This window comes from Schistocerca cancellata, chromosome 11 (genome assembly GCF_023864275.1).
Source record: "Schistocerca cancellata isolate TAMUIC-IGC-003103 chromosome 11, iqSchCanc2.1, whole genome shotgun sequence".
Classification (NCBI taxonomy): Eukaryota; Metazoa; Arthropoda; class Insecta; order Orthoptera; family Acrididae; genus Schistocerca; species Schistocerca cancellata.
Genome location: NC_064636.1, coordinates 152124986 through 152146050, shown reverse-complemented (window position 1 = coordinate 152146050; position 21065 = coordinate 152124986). Strand labels below are relative to the sequence as shown.

Sequence of the window (21065 nt, the reverse complement as noted above, 5' to 3'; positions counted from 1 at the left end):
GCTGAAGAACAGTGTTTAGTGCTTCTCTGTGATTTTGCTGAGTACTGGTCTGTAATTCTCCCACAAGAAGTACAAAGGTATCATTGGTGTAATGACCAGATTTCAATTTTTACAGGAGGGACATATTTTCAAAACAAGACCACAATTGTTGCAGTTATAAGTGATGACACAGGACATGACTCAGCACATGCTTTGCTAGCAGTGCACAAAATTCTTCAACTGCAAACAGGGGCAGACGAGATCGTTATTATTTCTGATGGTGCTCCTAATCATTTTAAAAATCGTTACCAGCTGTTTGAATTGAGTAAGTCACTGTTGCCAACTGATTGGGTACACAGTGTTACTGGTCACAGGAAGGGGCCTTGTGATGTTGTAGGAGGCCTGACGAAGCACCATGCTCCAAAACATAATCTTTACATTTCAAATATAGCTGTGATACGGAATGCTGAGGATTTTATAAGAGTTGTGAAATCTTACACATCCGCAGCCCTCATTCTTTTGTCCAAAGAGGAAATCGAAGAATTACGTGAGCAGAAAAAAGAAGAATGGTCCAAACAAACTACTACTGTGAAAGAAATTCAGAAGACACATTTTTGGACTCAAAGTGATTGGCGAACTCATATTGCATGGACTTTAAAGAGCGAGAAAGAAGACATTTTGTCCATTCAGCCAACACATCAGAAACACTGATTTTCACTACTCCCCCTTAACCTTAATAATTTCAACCACTTCAGCACTGTTTTCATCCATTTTGCTTCCATCACCATACAATGTACATGACACTTTTATCATTTCATCTACAATAGGACTTTTGTCCCCATTATTCAAAGTTACTTTCGTGTCTGACTTATAGCCACTATCATTTACAGAACCAGTTCCCTGTTGTCCCTTCTCTCCCATCACACTGTCTTGTTTGTTAAGGCCACTCATTATGCATTATTTAATATAAAAGACTTTTTCTATGAAATTACCTTATTCTTATTCACTCATCTTCTGTGGCTGCTGCTGCTGCAGCTGTAGCAACAATAATCATCATCTTGATTCATCATCTACACAGCTGCGTCCACGTGCGTGCTGATTCGCTGCTCCTGTACTCAACGGTTGCTTCCATAGAACCCACTAGCTGATTGGCTGCTGTCATACTGTGGCTATGAAACCCATTCACTGATTTGTTGTTGCACTTCCTTCATTATAATCACTGTATTGTAAACTGTTCTTGAGTTACTGTTCATAGCTCGCGAGTCCTAGTTTATTGTGCCCAATTACGATAATCATCACCCAGAGGGAACCATGCATGATGTTGACCTGCTTTATTTCTTCGTTAATGGTCCTTGGTGTCAACATACTGCATTGTGACACTGACTGAAAAATGGGTGGTGGAATTTCAACATTGACTACTGTAAATAATGTGGCCAACAGGTGCACAGTTGTGTTCCTAGTTCTTTACTTCCACTGTTCACAACCTGCCAATATATACAGTTAATATGGCCAGTGCACTATTGTTTAACTTTCAATAAACCTCATTAATAGTATTCAGACAAACATCAGCATATTGCTACCGTAGTTTACTGTTGAACACCTATGAGCAGTAAAAACCTGATCACACAGTTATTGCAGAATAATATGCTACATATTGAATAAACACTGTCATTGTTTTAACACATGACCTATTACACGTATTTCATGGTTAAGTTGATGCATTGTTGTTGACCCAACCAGCACGGGTTCCTCATCTGAAAATCGGCCGTGGACTGATTGTCTCGGGACCAAAAATTGGGCCTTTATACACCATCACAATAATAGGCACTGAAAGTACACATTGTTCAATATTTAAGTTGCAGAAGTTAGAATTAAAACATAACTCATAAAGTTACTGAATACATTGAAAAATTGGTTCTTTTTAACAGTTTGTTTTACTCAAGGGTTAAGACGAATTTTTTTTTTTTTAAATGATGAAATTAACAGATATAGTTATAGAAACAATACTTTTTGCAAACCTTTTAATTACTTTGGAATTAATGAAGGGCTGGATTTGTTAATATATTTTCAAATAGAGCCAAATAAATACTTCAAGAATCCTAGTCATTCTTTTTTTAAATGTTTATAATTAGTACAGAATTTATATTTGCTTGTAAGTCAGCAGTAGAATCTAAGTCACAAAACAATTACTGGTTTCATCCTATAACAAAAGATATTAACAACAAATAGTCAAAATAAATTAGAAAATCAATTACATACATAAAACTGAGCACAAAATTAGATCTGGTGCTATATTCTTTAAAACTGAGGGCCAACCTTTCTCTTTTATGAAATTGCAGATTATACTTACATATTTTGATGGTAATTAGTCAAAAATTTAAAAAAAAGTGAATTTAAGGAGGCAGATAACAAAACAAGAGGAAGTAAGAAGATCCCAGTTTGCTTTGTCATAAGCTTACATTTTGACCATGTAAGAAGACTACTGCATCTCACAATATGATTAAATAAATTTCAGACATTGTTTGTAATACCTTAAATCTGTTTGTATACTTTTCATTTGTTACACAGTAATTGATATTCCTTTGAATACTCCTCATTGAAGCATTGTGCCTAGATTGAATTGCTTATTTCTTACATGTGTATATGCTGAAGCTTATGTATGATTTATGTCCTCAACAGTTAGTTTGTTCAAATGTGACACTATGTAATCAAATCACATGTTGGAAACTGTGTTCTTCCTAGGTGAGAATGGTCTCTTCTACATTTCACAAAGATCTTGGTACTTCCTTAAGCAGGAAAGTGTATGAAATTGCTCCATAATTTGAAGAGTCACCCTTATGGTGGCTTTGAAGATACTGAAGGCTCATTGGATAAACAAGTTAGTCACCTTTGTTCTAATAGCTTACAATACTTCCTGAAGTCTTGCTCAGTGCACACAAAATAACCTAGACCATAGCTGTGCAGATGGCTTGGTACAGGAGGGGACAACAGTAGTTACGGAGACTTTGTTGTGGACAACCACAGCATGTTGAGGGAGGTGCAGATCGACAGCTGAAGCATCTGCAGAAATGTATATCTTCCATAGCTTGTGAGCTGCAACTACTGAGTTTGTGAATGATAATATCAATTGGTTATGCAAGTATGACCAGTGGTTTGACAAATGTAGATGTTAAGATTAAGTAGTTTCTCACTAGAATACTGAAGAAGAACTAGCCACATATACAGAGGATCATTCAAAGTGAAACCAGATGGACCGTGTGCCACCAGAAGGAAATCTCCTAAAACAAAAAAGTGTCATAATGGCCAACACCACTTCCAATGGTATTGACAGTGTAAAATAAAGGAAATGTCACACATGGGTATTGTGTGTCATCCCCCTGATAACCATTTCAGCAGGCATTACCTAAAAATAAAATGTTCATTTTCTTCTTCTTCTGGTTTTTCCGTAGTAGTGAAGCCTGAGGAAGTACTTTTAGTTATTATATGAGCATGGTGTCTATTGTTTTGGACATTTCTGGCAGAACACACACCACACTGAATCCACAGCTATGACAGCAATTGTAGTTGGAGGGGGAGGAAGGGAGAGAAAGGGAAGGAACTAATGATATTAGCTGCATCGAGACTTTACACAGAGTCAGCAACAATGAGTGAAAATGTGTGCTAGAGCGGGACTCGAACGCAGTTACTAGGCAGTCACGTTAACCGCAATGCCACCTGGACACATTGTTTATTGCAAAAACGCAGACTATCTCATCGTGCTCCCCAGCAGACTCACACTGCCACCCAGTGGCACTTAACTGCAGTCTCTGTCCATGTCCTACTTTATCGCTGATTTTATATTCACACTGGAGGTCGAATGTAACTGTACATCCACATTGAAGGTAGTGAATTAATTACCTATTGAGGTGAATCAGTTGTATGAATGTGTGGTAAAACTTGCTCACAATTAACTCACCATGTAAAAAGAAATTGGTCAAATCTAGTACATAGAACTATTCATACATATTTTATCCAGCATAACTAAAACAAACTTTTCTTCATATCATTGTCAACTCTCTGCCAGGACAAGAAATTTTTTTTTCTTTCCTTCATTATAGGATACTTAACCAACCACAGTTTGTATTTCATAGTGGCTTTCATACTGAGGTAGTTTTCAGTCAGCAGTTGGTTCCCACTCCTTGTTGCAAATATCCTGCAGATGCGTGCTGTTTCATTTAGTTTCAACACAATACAGCTAAATTTTTACCCAATGAACTCAGTTGTGTAACAGTCCATCCCACAGAAATCAGCTGAAGACAGCAACATTCTCTGTTGCCAAAATAGCTTGTGATCCGAGGCATCTCAACACCTTGGAAGATTACTAACATTATCAGTCATATTGGGTTTTTAAAATGTTGTTTACATCTTTTATGTCTTTCATTCTTGCAGTCTGTACATATAATACTGAATACTTTTTCTGTAATACTGTACTGTAAGTTGGGCAAGCGCAGGTAAACCTATTGTTTACATTTGACTGCACAAAAATTAGTTGTCCTCTAAGAATTCTAAGTCTGGCCGTCTGCACAATCTGGCAACACTATAGTATGTGTATGTGTCTGGAGGAAACGTTGTCTTCCACTCGAGCTGTTACAGTGTTGTATCTGGTAGTAAATGTCGCGCAATGTAGATGCATAGTTGAGAGTTTAAGTCCTCTCATTCTTTTATTTTTTAACCACATTTCGGCTGTGTACTTAATGTATCAGTCAGATGGAAACTCAGGGATAATTTGCTTCACTTTCTAATCTTCTGTGCAAGAGCTCATAGCTGCATCAAGATCGGAACAGATTATGCTCGAGAGTTTTCTTTCCATAGAGCAGCAACCAGCCGTCTGCCACTGGTCTCTTGATGCCAGCCACCATCTGACCAGCTGAGCTCATTGCGGCATATTTTTGGCACCTTGCTGCTCTCGCATTTAAATTGTTTCTTTGTGTAGTTTGATTCTCCATATGAAATAACTTTAATAAATGGGGTGGACACCATGCAGTAACACAACATGTGTAGGTTATTGTGAATATATTTATCAGTTGCCATTTTCTTATTTCAACTTCCAATATTTGATGTGTAAGTATGGACTGGATTGTGTGTAGTTGAATCTTATGATGATTGTTTAAGTGTAATAAAATATGTGCAAGAGAAAAGGGTCTAACATTTAAGACATATTTTTCATTTTGGGTTTAATAGACAGGTGAAGGAGCCTCCATATTTGCCATGTCTTTACTAACAGCATCTTCTCAATGTCAGTAGCTAGGGCATAGGGAAGCTCTATGAGTGAACTGATAACGCTCAAACCAAAATGCAGTAATGTACACCAGTTTGATTTTTGTTGCTGTTAATTATGGCATGTAGTACTTCTACTATTGACTTCTTAACTTTGGCAGTTGAATGCAAATGTTGCATGAAAGTTAAATGGTAACAGTTCATCACATATGTCAATTACTGAAACTTCATGAATGTGGAAACTCATTCATGCCAGAATGAATGAAACTAGAAAATCCTTTTCTGATGTGGTTTTCCTAATATCACTCATTCCACACTTCACACAAATGCTTCAAGGTGCATTCACCCCTCTGTTAAACCCACAGCAAACAGTATGTCACATATATTAGACATCTTCCTCATGCTACTTAGTTTGTAATGCATAAACAATGTTAAAAAGATGAAATTATGCAAAATCCAATTCATAACTGCAAGTCAGGTACAAGAATTTTAAATAAAAAAATGACATTGTAGCTCCATGTTCACTTGGTTTACTAAAGTTATTTACTGCAGAAAATCTAACTATGATAATAAATAATTTTATGCTTATCAGTGTGAGAGCATAAATGTACTCAAGATGCAGATGCACCACATTCATCTGTTCGGACTACAAACAATGGCAGATGGCTGGTGGTGAGTAGCTGGGTTGCCAGTGGTTGCTGTAGGGTGAGGAAACTCTTGAGCATAAACTGTTGTGACCTTGATGCAGCCAAAGGCTCTTTTGTTATTACTGTTTGGTTAGATAGTGAAGCAGATTACCTTTGAGGTTTCATCAGGTTCACACTTTTAGCAGGCAGTCGAACTGCAGTTAAAAAATAAAGGAATGAACAGACTGGAGCATACAACTTTGCATCTACATTGCATGACATTTACCACTAGACCATGAGTGGTACAACACTCTAACAACTCAAGCGAAAGACAATGTCTACATCTTACAGTGTCTGCATCCTGTGTTGTCAAATCATGCAGATTGCTAGGCTTAGAAATCTGAGAGGTGGGGAAATTTTTGTGCTGTCAAGTATATGTGCTCAGTTGTTTCATTTAAAGTTGTTTAATTTAATGTGGTCTGGTAGTTGCTTCACATACTCATTTGATATAACTTTTTGTTAATGGTAACTACATTACCTGAGAGCTTGTATAGTTACAAATGTGATTGATTACTCAATGGAAAGTCCAGGATGTAAGAACAATAATATAGAGAGGATAGATTTCTACTTGTAACACAGAAGAGTCATTGAGTTGCGGGCTGGCACAGTGAAAAGGATATTGTAAGTATGTACAATGTCTGACAAAGTCCTTCCTCAGAAGTAGAACTCTAACACGTTGACACAGTAAACCACCCCCCCCCCCCCCCCCACACACACACACACACGCACACACACAGTTACTGTCTGTGGCTGTTAAGGCACAACTGTGACTGTGTTTAACAAGAGCAACAACTGCAACAACTGAAGTGAGTGACAGGTAAAAGGAGGCGGCACAGGTTGAGGAGTGGGAGGGATAGCAGGGTAGGAGTTGGGGAAAAAGTGAACCAACTGTGAGCTACTACTCGTGTTCCATAATGGTCTAACTTCTGTATCAATATTTTGCGATCAACACAACTGAACACCTTAGTTGAATAAAAAAAGATGCCTAGTGTTCGAAACCATTTGTTTAATCCATCCAGTACCTCACAGAGAAAAGAGAATGTAGCATTTTCAGTTGTTAAACCACTTCTAAAACTGAACTGGACATTTAATAGCAAATTATGTGAAATAGAATGATCAATTATCCTTAAACACTCAGCCTTTTCAATAACTTAAGCAAACACTGTTGGCATAGAAATAAGTCTAAAATTGTTCACATTATCCCTTTCTCCCTTTTTATAAAGTGGCCTTTTCATGCAAACAGATAGCTTGTTAGTGGTCGTGCCCACATAGAATGTGCCACAGATGTTACCACTTATTTAGTAGATTGTATGGCCGTTTTCACAGGTGGCTCTGTCTTTGATCAAATAGAAGATGCCGATGATAGGACTGGAGTAGATATGGCTTCTGGGTCTGTTGCAGGGATATGAGCCTTGAGGCAAGGGGCTAGGAGCAAGAGAGGAGTAGTAATGGATAAGAGTATTGTCTAGGACTGATGGGCAACAAGACATCATTATGGGAGGGTTGGGGAAGACAGTAGCAAGGATATTTCAGGACAGGTTGGGAGACATTCAAAAATGAAATCACAAATGTCCTCCCCATCCCTCCCAAAGTGATATTCCACTACCCACCCAATGTATGAAATGTACTTGTCCATCCCTAGTCCGCCCCAGTTCCCAACTCCTTAGTACATGCCTCATATCTATGCAATACACTCAGATGCAAGACCTGTCCCATACATCCTTCTGTTACCACCTACTACAATCCCATCACTAGCCTTTCTCACACCATCTAAGGTAGGACCACCTGTGTAAGCAGCTGTGAGACCTACAAACTTTGTTACAACCACTGTGCCACATTCTGCATGGGCATGACTACTATTAGGCCAACAAGCAGGGAAATCTTCCCACAATATATCCATTGTTCCTGAATCCTCCCTTGCCTCCACCTTCCATTCTTCCACCTGCCTACCCCCTTCCCAGCTCCCACTGCAATACATATCTTGCCAATGCATCTAGAAGTTCTTTCCCGCTGCTGTACTTCTGTACCCTCCCTTTCCTCCTCCCCATTTCCACACTCTTCCAGCACAGTCTCCTGATGCTGCTCCTAGCAGCCCACTTGGATAGTCTCACAGGTAGCACCAGCATCATACCCCACCCATAACCTGATACTCCACCCTCTCCCTTCCACTACCTACATCTTCATACACTGCCCCATCCAAGCAGATTGCTGTTTCATCAGACGCAGATGCAGTCGCAGTCGCAGTTGGACTCTAGTGCTCTGAGACAGTGGTCATGTGTGTGTGAGCTATGCTAGGGTGAATGTGTGTGTGTGTGTGTGTGTGTGTGTGTGTGTGTGTGTGTTTTAATGCAGAAGAAGGACTTTGTCTGAAAGATTTAATATTTTAGCAGGCTTCTCATTTTGCCTCTCTGTGGTTCAACACAGCCTCTAGGTGATGAATAGCAATATATTCTTCCCATATTAATGTTATTTATTGTTTGTAAAAAATGTAACTCAATGCTGCCTCTATATGATGAATAGCAATAAAGCCTTCCCATGTTAATGTTATTAATTGTTCATATAAAATGTAACTAAGTCTGACACATTATCCTGAAGCATTTGGAAGTTACATCTTAGGCCTTAGATATTATTTTCTTCCTGTTTATCAAGCAGTTTCCTGCCTCTTGACCCACTGTAATCTTGTAAGATAGCACCAAGACAAAATATACCCCATTGCTTTTGTGGTTGCAATTTTGCACTGAAAACATTGTAAAATAATAATGCTCCAGTATTTTTTATTCATGTGTGTTACGTCCAGTGCTCCTTCCCATGAACCATGGATCTTGTCATTCGTGGGGAGGCTTGCATGCCTCAACGACACAGATAGCAGTACCGTAGGTGCAACCACAACGGACGGGTATCTGTTGAGAGGCCAGACAAACGTGTGGTCCCTGAAGAGGGGCAGCAGCCTCTTCAGTAGTTGCAGGGGCAACAGTCAGGGTTAATGGCTGATCTGGCCCTGTAACACTAACCAAAACAGCCTTGCTGTTGTGATACTGCGAACAGCTGAAAGCAAGGGGAAACTACAGCCGTAATTTTTCCCGAGGGCATGCAGCTTTACTGTATGATTAAATGATGATGGCATCCTCTTGGGTAAAATATTCCGGAGGTAAAATAGTCCCCCATTTGGATCTCTGGGCGGGGACTACTCAGAAGGACATCATTATGAGGAGAAAGAAAACTGGCGTTCTACGGATCGGAGCATGGAAGGTCAGTTCCATTAATCGGGTAGGTAGGTTAGAAAATTTAAAAAGGGAAATGGATAGGTTAAAAAGTTAGATATAGTGGGAATTAGTGAAGTTCAGTGGCAGGAGAAACAAGACTTTTGGTAAGGTGAATACAGGGTTATAAATACAAAATCAAATAGGGGTAACACAGGAGTAGGTTTAATCATGAATAAAAAAATAGGAGTGCGGGTAAGCTACTACAAACAACATAGTGAACGCATTATTGTGGCCAAGATAGACATGAAGCCCACGCCTACTACAGTAGTACAAGTTTATATGCCAACTAGCTCTGCAGATGACGAAGGAATTGAAGAAATGTGTGATGAGATAAAAGAAATTATTCAGGTAGTGAAGGGAGACGAAAAATTAATAGTCATGGGTGACTGGAATTCGACAGTAGGAAAAGGAAGAGAAGGAAACATAGTAGGTGAATATGGATTGGGGCTAAGAAATGAAAGAGGAAGCCATCTGGTAGAATTTTGCACAGAGCACAGAGCATAGCTAACATTTGGTTCAAGAATCATGAAAGAAGTTTGTATACATGGAAGAAGCCTGGAGATACTAGAAGGTTTCAGATAGGTTATATAATGATAAGACAGAGATTTAGGAACCAGGTTTTAAATTGTAAGACATTTCCAGGGGCAGATGTGGACTCTGACCACAATCTATAGATTATGAACTGTAGAGTAAAACTGAAGAAACTGCAAAAAGGTGGGAATCTAAGGAGATGGGACCTGGATAAACCGACTAAACCAGAGGTTGTACAGAGTTTCAGGGAGGGAATAAGGGAACAATTGACAGGAATGGGGGAAAGAAATACAGTAGAAGGAAGAATAGGTAGCTTTGAGGAATGATATAGTGAAGGCAGCAGAGGATCAAGTAGGTAAAAAGATCAGGGCTAGTAGAAGTCCTTTGGTAACAGAAGAGATACTGAATTTAATTGATGGAAGGAGAAAATACAAAAATGCAGTAAATGGAGCAAGCAAAAAGGAATAAAAACGTCTCAAAATAGAGATTGACAGGAAGTGCAAAATGGCTAAGCAGGGATGGCTAGAGGACAAATGTAAGGATGTAGAGGCTTATCTCACAAGGGGTAAGATTGACACTGCCTACAGGAAAATTAAAGAGACCTTTGGAGAAAAGAGAACCACTTGCATGGATATCAAGAGCTCAGATGGAAACCCATTTCTAAGGAGGGAAAGCAGGAAGGTGGAATGAGTATATAGAGGGTCTATGCAGGGGTGATGTTCTTTAGGACAATATTATGGAAATGGAAGAGGATATAGATGAAGATGAAATGGAAGATATGTTACTGTGTGAAGAGTTTGACAGAGCACTGAAAGACCTAAGTTGGAACAAGGCCCCGGGAGTAGACAACATTCCATTAGGACTACTGACAGCCTTGGGAGAGCCAGTCCTGACAAAACTCTACCACCTGGTGAGCAAGATGTACAAGACAGGTGAAATTCCCTCAGACTTCAAGAAGAATATAATAAATCGAATCCCAAAGAAAGCAGGTGTTGACAGACGTGAAAATTACTGAACAGTCAGTTTAATAAGTCACAACTGCAAAATACTACCGCAAATTCTTTACAGACGAATGGAAAAATTAGTAGAAGCCGACCTCGGGGAAGATCAGTTTGGATTTTGTAGAAATAGTGGCACACTTGAAGCAATACTGACCCTATGACTTATCTTAGAAGCTAGATTAAGGAAAGCAATTGTAGACTTTGAGAAAGATTTTGACAATGTTGACTGGAATACTCTCAAATTCTGAAGGTAGCAGGTGTAAAATACAGGGAGCGAAAGGCTATTTACAATTTGTACAGAAACCAGATGGCAGTTATAAGAGTCGAGGGACATGAAAGGGAAGCAGTGGTTGGGAAGAGAGTGAGACAGGGTTTTAGCCTTTTCCCGATGCTATTCAATCTGTATATTGAGCAAGCAGTAAAGGAAACAAAAGAAAAGTTCGGAGTAGGTATTATAATCCATGGAGAAGAAATAAAAACTTTAAGGTTTGCCAATGACATTGTAATTCTGTCAGACACAGCAAAGGACTTGAAAGAGCAGTTGAATGGAATGGACAGTGTCTTGAAAGGAGGGTATAAGATGAACATCAACAAAAGCAAAACGAGGATAATGGAATGTAGTTGAATTAAGTCGGGTGATGCTGAGGGAATTAGATTAGGAAATGAGACACTTAAAGTAGTAAAGGAGTTTTGCTATTTGGGGAGCAAAATAACTGATAATGGTTGAAGTAGAGAGGATATAAAATGTAGACGGGCAACGGCAAGAAAAGCGTTTCTGAAGAAGAGAAATTTGTTAACATCGAGGATTGATTTAAGTGTCAGGAAGTCGTTTCTGAAAGTATTTGTATGGAGTACAGCCATGTTTGGAAATGAAACATGGACGATAAATAGTTTGGACAAGAAGAGAATAGAAGCTTTCAATATGTGGTGCTACAGAAGAATGCTGGATAGATCACATAACTAATGAGGAGGTATTGAATAGAATTGGGGAGAAGAGGAGTTTGTGGCACAACTTGACTAGAAGGAGGAATCGGTTGGTAGGACATGTTCTGAGGCATCAAGGGATCAGCAATTTAGTACTGGAGGGCAGCGTGGAGGGTAAAAATCGTAGAGGGAGACCAAGAGATGAATACACTAAACAGATTCAGAAGGATGTAAGCTGCAGTAGGTACTGGGAGATGAAGAAGCTTGCACAGGATAGAGTAGCATAGAGAGCTGCATCAAACTAGTCTCAGGACTAAAGACCAGAACAACAAGAACATCTCCAGTGGTATTTCAAAAACATTTTCTCACACAAGTGGCAAAAAAATTTAGCACCCACCGTCCACCCCTTCTCACCTTGTATCACTTGTAACACCCCTTTTCCTTTCACTCCTTGCCTTGTACATTACTTGCCATAGCTTGGTAAGACCTTTAAAAATAAATCTAAATCTAGTGAGCATAGAAACTGATTATTTTTGCTATGTATTATGAGACACCTTGTTTACAAATTTTGCATGACGAGCACCAACGGTGCCGCAAATGGACACTTGAGTCACTTTGGCCTTAAACTAACACTGATTATCTCAGTACAATTGTTTCATCCATTTACTGCAGCAAAGAAAAGAACTTGGTTGTGCAACTATTTGCATGAATAAAAAATGATCACTGTATAAATAAAACTTAGATCAATGATATATTTTATGCAATAATTAAGACTTATCTTTCCTCTGTTTCCAGAAAGTGATGACCTTTGAAAGATGGTGGTGTGTTTTAACAGATGAACTTGATCTCTGCATTCAGTGATCTGTGGAGAACAAGTAAGCATGTTTGAAATTTCACTTTTTTCTGACATGTTGCTTACAATGACTGCCTTTTGTCACGCTCAAAATGTAGATTACATTGATATGTAACTGATTTCATATTTCTCCATTTTGTGATTTAGTTTTATATGGCTTGTCATCAGGTCCTTTGAAGCCAAAAACTCGCCTCAGGTCATGCAGGCCGGCCACTGTGGCCAAGTGGTTCTAGGCGCTTCAGTCCGGAACCACGTGGCTGCTATGGTCACAGGTTCGAATCCTGCCTCAGGCATGGATGTGTGTGATGTCCTTAGGTTACTTACATTTAAGTAGTTCTGACTTTAGGGAACTTATGACCTCAGATGTTAAGTCCCATGATGCTTAGAGCCATTTGAACCATTTTTGAACAAGCAGTTAGCTGTTCATTGTGAAGGAAATTTGCAGATTTGTTCCACAAAATTGAACAGTTTAGTTACGTAAAAGGCTTCAGTAAGGTCACAAAATATACCAGCAGGATTATTTTGGTTGTTTGTAGCTCTGCTAGGTTTTCATTTGTAAGGGTATATGTCGGTTGCTATATGTGAAACTGAAAAGTAGTTAGCAAATTTTGCTTGAGTGAAGGACTGATTATGAATGCGGCTCAAGATTAATTCTATCAAGCTTTCACAAGATTTTACTAACCTGCTAGAAACACTGCCATAGAAAAATATTGCTGCTTTTAGCAACTTTATGGTATTTTTAATTCCCTTTGGTCTTGTATATTTGATATTAATGACTTTTGGTGATGTAAAAAGTATCGAATTATCAGTTGTAAACTTTGACAGCTGAAATGCAAAAATTATTAAAATATTCCTGGCTATTATTCTGTGGTTTTTCCTGATTTCTTTGATGACTTGTGGCATATAAGTTCTTGTATTCCATTTGGAACTCATTAAAGAATGGAAACTCCAGGTAGGAATATCAACAATTTAGGAAAAGGTAGATTGCTACTCACTGTAAAGGAGACACGTTAGGTTGCAGACAGGCATAATTAATATGCAACTTAATGTGTCTTCTTTAAGGTAAGTAGCAATTTGTTTTTTTCTGCAGTGGTGATATTCAGCATTAATTCGTACACTGTAACCAAAGGAGTAAGTGACCGTTTTCTTGAAAGTGAAAGTGCTTTGCAAACAAACCACTTCTATTACTTTTGGTTCTTTTTGGAACACTCAAACAGCTTATTGGTGTTCAGTTTTCAACTCTTGTACCAAAGTCATAATAAAGTTTTAAAATGATAACACTGCCACCATCTGCATGCGTGTTTTTTTATTATTTCCCAAATTTAGGCTTTTGAGCTGTTACCAGATGCAACTGGGAAAAGTATTAGTACATGTTAGGCATTTCGGGTTGTCTGCTTTATCTTTACAGATCTGAATGTAATATTTTGTTAGTGATATGTACTGGTCTCTTTCCCAGTTGCAATTAATAATGGCACAAAAAAAGAAATAATAAAAAAGAACAGGTAAGCAAATGGAGATAGTGTTACTGTTAGTGTTACATGTCATTTAGATTGGAAAATGGCAATGTACATCTCTTAGGCTCTGCAAGAGATGAAAATATCCATGTGAATAAAGAGAAAAGTTTTAAATTAAGGGAGAATGATTGAGAGCTGTAGACTGCCGCTAGGCTTTCTGTTTGTGCAGAGCTGCCCATCTAGTGGAAGTGGATAGTCAGCGCGTGTCTCCATCTGCTGTAGTGGGCGTATGTTATTCTGTGCAGCCATGAGTGTAAAGTGTCATGAAAAATGGTCATGGAGAAGACATAAGACTTGAATTAACAACGTAAAAATGTATCTTTGATATCTTCTTCAGTTGTTCTTGTTCTTCTTGCTGTTGATCTTGGTATGGAACAAGTACTTGAGGTGGAGGCAAATATTTAAATTGAGGTCTGCAAGGCTGGCCAATGTAATATTACCAGGTTGTATTCTCAACTGATGAGAGAATATAAGTTTTAAGTGGAAAGAGGTGTTTGAGGTGCTAGATCAGAATTGACATCTCTTTCAGTGTGTTTCTTAAATTGTCAGGGTGGGGGTCCCCATCAAGGCACAAAGAAGAAGAGAGGCTGGAAGTGAATAGCAGGACCAGCTGTGGATCCTGTAATAAATAGTATAGGTGACTGTATATTCAATGAAGTTTTGTTGTGTGAGCATATATGGAATTCAAGGAGTAAAGGTACTTCTATAGCCCCTTTGTGTGAACGCCCTTGTGTGTGAACATGATACACACACATCCGGTCTGAGGACAAACTAAGACCCAAACCAAGTTGCATATGTTGACAATATAGGCCAGGAGAAAGGAAGTATGGTAGAAGGAGAGTGCAAAATAAAAAAAGAACATCAATTTAAGAAAGATTTTCCTTTTATATTCAAGGAGAAGTACAGTTGCCAAGGGCAACTGACACCAAAAATGGAACATCTAGCTGTAGGCACGTAGTATAATCAAATAAGAAGAATTGGTAAAGTAATAGGGGAGAACAAATTGCCAAGAATTTGGGAAGAAAAAGAAGGGTGCTAATAAAGATTAAACAGAAAAGCACAGTTGATAATAGTAACAAAAGTCCACCACTAAGGATTGTAAATGTGTGACAAAAGAAAAAGATCTACAATCCTTATACAGTTGGTGTTACAGTAAGGAAGATGATGTTGTGAGTTCTGTGAAGAAGAATGGTGACAGGATGGCAGTCTACGAACATTGTGTCCGCCTCCTGATTCGGCATGCAGCCTACAGCACCACACAGTTTTTGGTTGCCAGCCGCACTACAACAGCAGCCTGTGACAGCTGCTTGATGTGATGAGTCTGCAGCACACCAGCATGCAACTCATCACCAGCACACAGTTCTCATCTTAGGGTGGGCTGTGGTTAATATATTTTAAGGTAAATATGTTTGATTTCGTGGTTTAAATAGAGCAAAGAAATTAATTGTTAATGTTTGCTGCACATTAAATGAAGTGACTTTGTGCAAGGAGTACTATAATGGAAAAGTGATATTAAATTTGGTAAATAGAAGATACAGTGTACTGTGTGTCTGTAAAGTCATAGTGCAGTTTTAATTGGTTGCAGAAATGTAGTGAAATGAGGTATAAACGTGAAACGAGATGAAAGTGAAAGACAAACTTTCCAAGTGTGCATACATGTTCAGCGCAGTTCTAATGGCTTCCATTTGTTGCACTACATACATCTAAATGATATATTCTAGCTCTTACCACATGTGTAGGGACATCTGGTGTAACAGAGCGAATAGCATCTGCAATTTTGTGATTAATGTTGTTGATACATTCACTGTACACCTGTTGCTTCACATAACTCCAAAAGTAAAATTCTAATGATACTAGGTCCAGGATTATGGTGGTCATGAGTTGAAACCACCCCTTCCTATTCTTCGTGGGGGGAAATTCTGTATCCAAAAATTTGCAAACATTATTGATGTAGTGTGGAGGAGTGCCATCATGTTCAAACATGATACCTTCTGCAAATTGTGGCACTGCCACTGCCTTCAATGCAACATGTCAAGGTAGTTGTTGACGTCATAGTCTGCTCCATGTAGAAAAATTGGCCTAAAACTTATGCATCAGGGCACACCATGTGTTGACCTTGTGTTCAGCGTAGGCACAAGGATTTTCTGAAGCCCATATTCTGGTGAACAGTGATGAATATGACAGAAATGGAATGTGGCATCATAGCTATACACGATCTTCTACATAAATTGTTCATCATAATCAATCTCATTAAGCATATGTGTAACTAAGTTCAATCGTTTGGACCTATCAGTCAGTTTGATACTGTGCAACAACCACAATTTGTAACCCTAAAAAGATGAGCTTTTGTTTCAGACCTTATGAACTGATCTTTTTTTTTAGGTCTTATTTTCAATGCTACATACACCAGATTTTTTGGGTCTCATTACAGCTTCTATGGGCTCGGTGCGTAGTGAATGCCTACCAGAAGATGGTTCATCAACAAACTGCCAGCCTCCTTTAACTCGGTATCCCACCAATTAATGTTTTTTTTTATAAGTGGTGGCTCTTTGTTGTGCATGTGATGATATTAAAGTTGAACATCGGTCATGGATTTGGATTATGCAAGCCACGAAGTACACTAAACTTTTCTTTGTATCATCAACATCTCGCCTGACATGGCCTGATCAGCTGCTGCTGCTACCCGGTTTGTTGGGTTGCTTCATGACTTACATATACACACACCATTGAACATCATACTACAGAAACTCTTTGCTATACTGTCCAATGTAGTGCAAGTTCCAATCTTTCATTTGGTTTCAGTTAGCCACAACATGTCTTCATAACTGCACCATGACTTTACAGACCCACTGTACTTGCATGACTAGAAAAATAACCCCTGAGGGACTGGGAATAAATATAGCAGTTTTTCTTGTGAAGTTGTAATTATGAAATATAATATTATGGCTCAAGGCAATCACCTTAATAGTGAAATGCTTCAAAAACAAGAGTGTACATCAAAGCCAGAAAATAGCAATACAAAATTAGTAGAAGAGCTAAAGAAATAGATTTGGGAAACTTGTGAGTTTCCAAAATCACACGTTGAGATGAGGCTAGGTAATCAATTACATGAAAAACTGTCAGCATTAAAGGAGGAGATACACACTGAAATTTTATGGCAGTGTGATTTGGTAAGGTGTGAAATACATGGTCATTTTAAAGAATCACACATCATTGTAGATCGTTTACGTGATTTGACTGAGAAGGTTTGCAAATATGTAAAGGATCCAATCTCAGAGGCACAAGGCCATATCTAATTATTAGAACAGTGGCGTGAAAATGGTGAACCAATTTGTTCACAAGATACACTTACCAGTTTGGAGGAAAAAATTCAAGAATTAGTAGAACAGAAATTTTGAGAAAAGGCAAAGAACTTGGATAATACACTCCTGGCCATTAAAATTTTTACACCATGAAGATGATGTGCTACAGACACGAAATTTAACCAACAGGAAGAAGATGCTGTGATATGCAAATGATTAGCTTTTCAGAGCATTCACACAAGGTTGGCGCCAGTGGCGACACCTACAAAGTGCTGACATGAGGAAAGTTTCCAACTGATTTCTCATACACAAACAGCTGCTGACTGGCATTGCCTCGTGAAATGTTGTTGTGATGCCTCATGTAAAGAGGAGAAATGCGTACCATCATGTTTCCGACTTTGATAAAGGTTGGATTGTAGCCTATCGAAATTGCGGTTTATTGTATCATGACATTGCTGCTCGCGTTGGTCATGATCCAGTGACTGTTAGCAGAATATGGATTTGGTGCGTTCAGGAGGGTAATATAGAATGCTGTGCTGGATCCCAATGGCCTAGAATCACTAGCAGTCGAGATAACAGGCATCTTATCTGCATGGCTGTAACAGATTGTAGAGCCGCGTCTCAATCCCTGAGCCAACAGATCGGGACTTTGCAAGACGACAACCATCTGCACGAACAGTTCGACAATGTTTGCAGCAGCATGGACTATCAGCTTGGAGACCATGGCTGCGGTTACCCTTGATGCTGCATCACAGACAGGAGCACCTGCGATAGTGTACTCGACGACAAACCTGGGTGCACGAACGGCAAAACGTCATTTTTTTGGATGAATCCAGGTTCTGTTTACAGCATCATGATGGTCGCATCTGTGTTTGGCGACATCGTGATTGAACGCACATTGGAAGCATGTATTCGTCATCGCCATATTGGCTTATCATCCGGTGTGATGGTATGAGGTGCCATTGGTTACACATCTCAGTCACCTCTTGTTTGCATTGACGGAACTTTGAACAGTGGACGTTACATTTCAGATATGTTACAATCCGTGGCTCTAGCCTTCATTTGGTCCCTGCGAAACACTACATTTCAGTAGGATTATGCACGACCACATGTTGCAGGTCCTGTACAGGCCTTTTGGATACAGAAAATGTTCGACTGCTGCCCTGGCCAGCACATTCTCCAGATCTCTCACCAATTGAAAATGTCTGGTCAATAGTGCCAGAGCAACTGGCTCATCACAATATGCCAGTCACTACTCTTGATGAACTGTGGTATCATGTTGAAGCTGCATGGGCAGCTGTACCTGTACATGCCATCGAAGCTCTGTTTGACTCAATGCCCAGGCGTATCAAGGCCGTTATTATTTCCAGCAATGCCCAAGCGTATCAAGGCCGTTATTATTTCCAGCAATGCCCAGGTGTATCAAGGCCGTTATTACGGCCAGAGGTGGTTGTTCTGGGTACTGATTTCTCAGGATCTATGCACCCAAACCGCATGAAAATGTAATCACATGTCAGTTCTAGTATAATATATTTGTCCAATGAATACCCGTTTATCATCTGCATTTCTTCTTGGTGTAGCAATTTTAATGGCCAGTAGTGTATCAAACTTTCTGGGGAATGAGGCTACTCAACAAAACATGGAATTCAAATTATTATGGGATGAGTTAGCAAAAACCACAATAGAAAGAAAATTAGTATCTGGGAAAATCCTGTGCCACTAGTACATTATTGGAAATATTTCAATTAGATAGTATTTTATCCATTCATTAGACGGGTAGCATTGACTTCTTTACAAGTTTTACATTTGTGTCCTAAAACAGAAGAAAATTTTTGTGATTGCTTAATTTATGAAATGTTTTATATTTGTGTTCTAAAATATTTCAAAGTTTTTATGATTGCATAAATTTACATGTATATATGTTCTATACATTGTTTTACTTCATGAAAAGCTCTCTGTTACATATTATAAGGCAGAGGTTTGATTTTCTTTTACATTTCGTGTTGGTCAATGAACTAAATACAAGGTGGTGGATACATTTGTTTACAGCAGCATTGATCACGCGGATCGTAAAAGAGTAATCAGACCTTCATCTTATAGTATGTACAGTACAATTTATGGAACGTATATAAGTACATAACTTTGTAATCACAACAACTTTGTTATCTTTTAGGATGCATATGTAAAACCTTTTGTAAAGTATGCAATCATCAAAACATTGTCATACTTCAGGTCAAAAATGTAAAACTTCCAAAAACGTCAATGTTACTCCCACAGTATAATTTACGAAAACAGCTCCGGTCTTCTCTCACCAAGGTGGATAAAATAATTTTGTTATTATGTCGCCAGGTAAGGAGATCTGTGCATGATTTGTGAAAAGTGCAAGCTTCAGCTAATGAAAGTAATACTTACTGTAGCATTTAGCAAAAAGCGTCTTGCTGAAAGAGTCATTCTAAAGTATATAAAAGTGAACGTCAAGAACATCAGTAAAACTGCATATCTAGCAAAGGTAAAGTGTGAACAGTGTTAGCTATGTAGTGAAATGAGAGCTCAGTACAAACAGAAAGAGCTTCTGAATAGTCAGATGTATGTACTTCATTTAGAATGAAATAACTTGCTGTTTCCTGTGCATTTCCTATGCATTGTAGACGAAACTGGTGTTTTCATTAGGACAAAATATCGTATCATAAAAGCCCTAATTTCAAGCAAGAAGTCATACAAAAACCCATCATCTGTTGAAGATTGTTTCTTTGATAGAGTTATCAACTTCAGAACTATTAGTTTCATTAATTTTGAACAAAATCTGCTAAACAAGGCCCCAAAACATAACATTACAACTAAAACAAGTAAAAATTAACATTAAAGAAGCAATTGTTGAAACCAAAATTGCATGTGAGATAACTAAATTAAATAATTGCAGTGAAAATGCAGTAGGTAATAAAATAAACGAGCTAATCCAGGAACACACAGACACAAACAAGACGCAATGCAAATTTTTGCAATACTCAGCTGATCTCAGAAAAATAAATAAAAAACTCATTGAGAACAAAGTTCTACAGTGATAATGCATGAAGACGATTACATAGACAAACACTATAATAAAGCCAGAGAGAGCCCCTTTAGTCAGCCATAGTGCCAGTAGTGTCAGTGTCGTCATCTGCTTCATGTCGGCTGTGCAGCGAGCTACGTTAATTTAAGTATTAACTGGGTTTTTCCTACTTTTCACTTCTTCTTCCGTGTGTTTTTGCTTTTAGGAAGCTTTAATTGTCGAGTGCTAGTAATAGTGTTCCATAGATTTTGTGTTTGTTTTGAATACAGTCAGAGAGAGTCCCTTTAGTCAGCCATAGTGCCAGTAGTGCTAGTGTTCGTTTTGAATACAGTCCAGAGACAGGTAGTGCTATTTTCATTGTTTTCTACAAGAAGTGTCTAGTAACCACAGTTTAGTCAACTGTCAGCCGCCTTTAGTGAATTAGCAGTCTAGTTAACAGTTGATTAACTCTCTACAGTAAATTGATTTCTTAGCATGGATGGGATGTGTGACTGCTGTGTACAGATGCAGGAAGAGCTGGCCACTGTTCGAGAACAGCTGAATGTGTTGATGGCCGTGGTCAGCTGTCTTCAGGCTGCTGCCTCGGAGTGTAGCGGCAGTGGGGAGTCTGGTGTGTCGCATGGTACACCCCAGGTGTTACATGCTTCACCCACTATCCCTGCTGTTGAGACATCTTCGCAGGTCCGGGCGCAGTTGGGCCACCCTCT

General features: G+C 38.8%; 1 protein-coding gene across 1 annotated transcript in view; it reads left to right on the top strand.

Annotated features, from left to right (window-relative positions):
* Positions 1 to 21065, top strand: part of LOC126108808 (zinc finger protein 99-like) — a 230277-nt gene that overhangs the window by 37315 nt on the left and 171897 nt on the right. Inside the window, exon 2 of the mRNA XM_049914172.1 lies at positions 12436 to 12515. Coding sequence (XP_049770129.1) covers positions 12476 to 12515 — 40 coding nt within the window. The 5' untranslated portion in view covers positions 12436 to 12475. The remainder of the gene's footprint in view (positions 1 to 12435; positions 12516 to 21065) is intronic.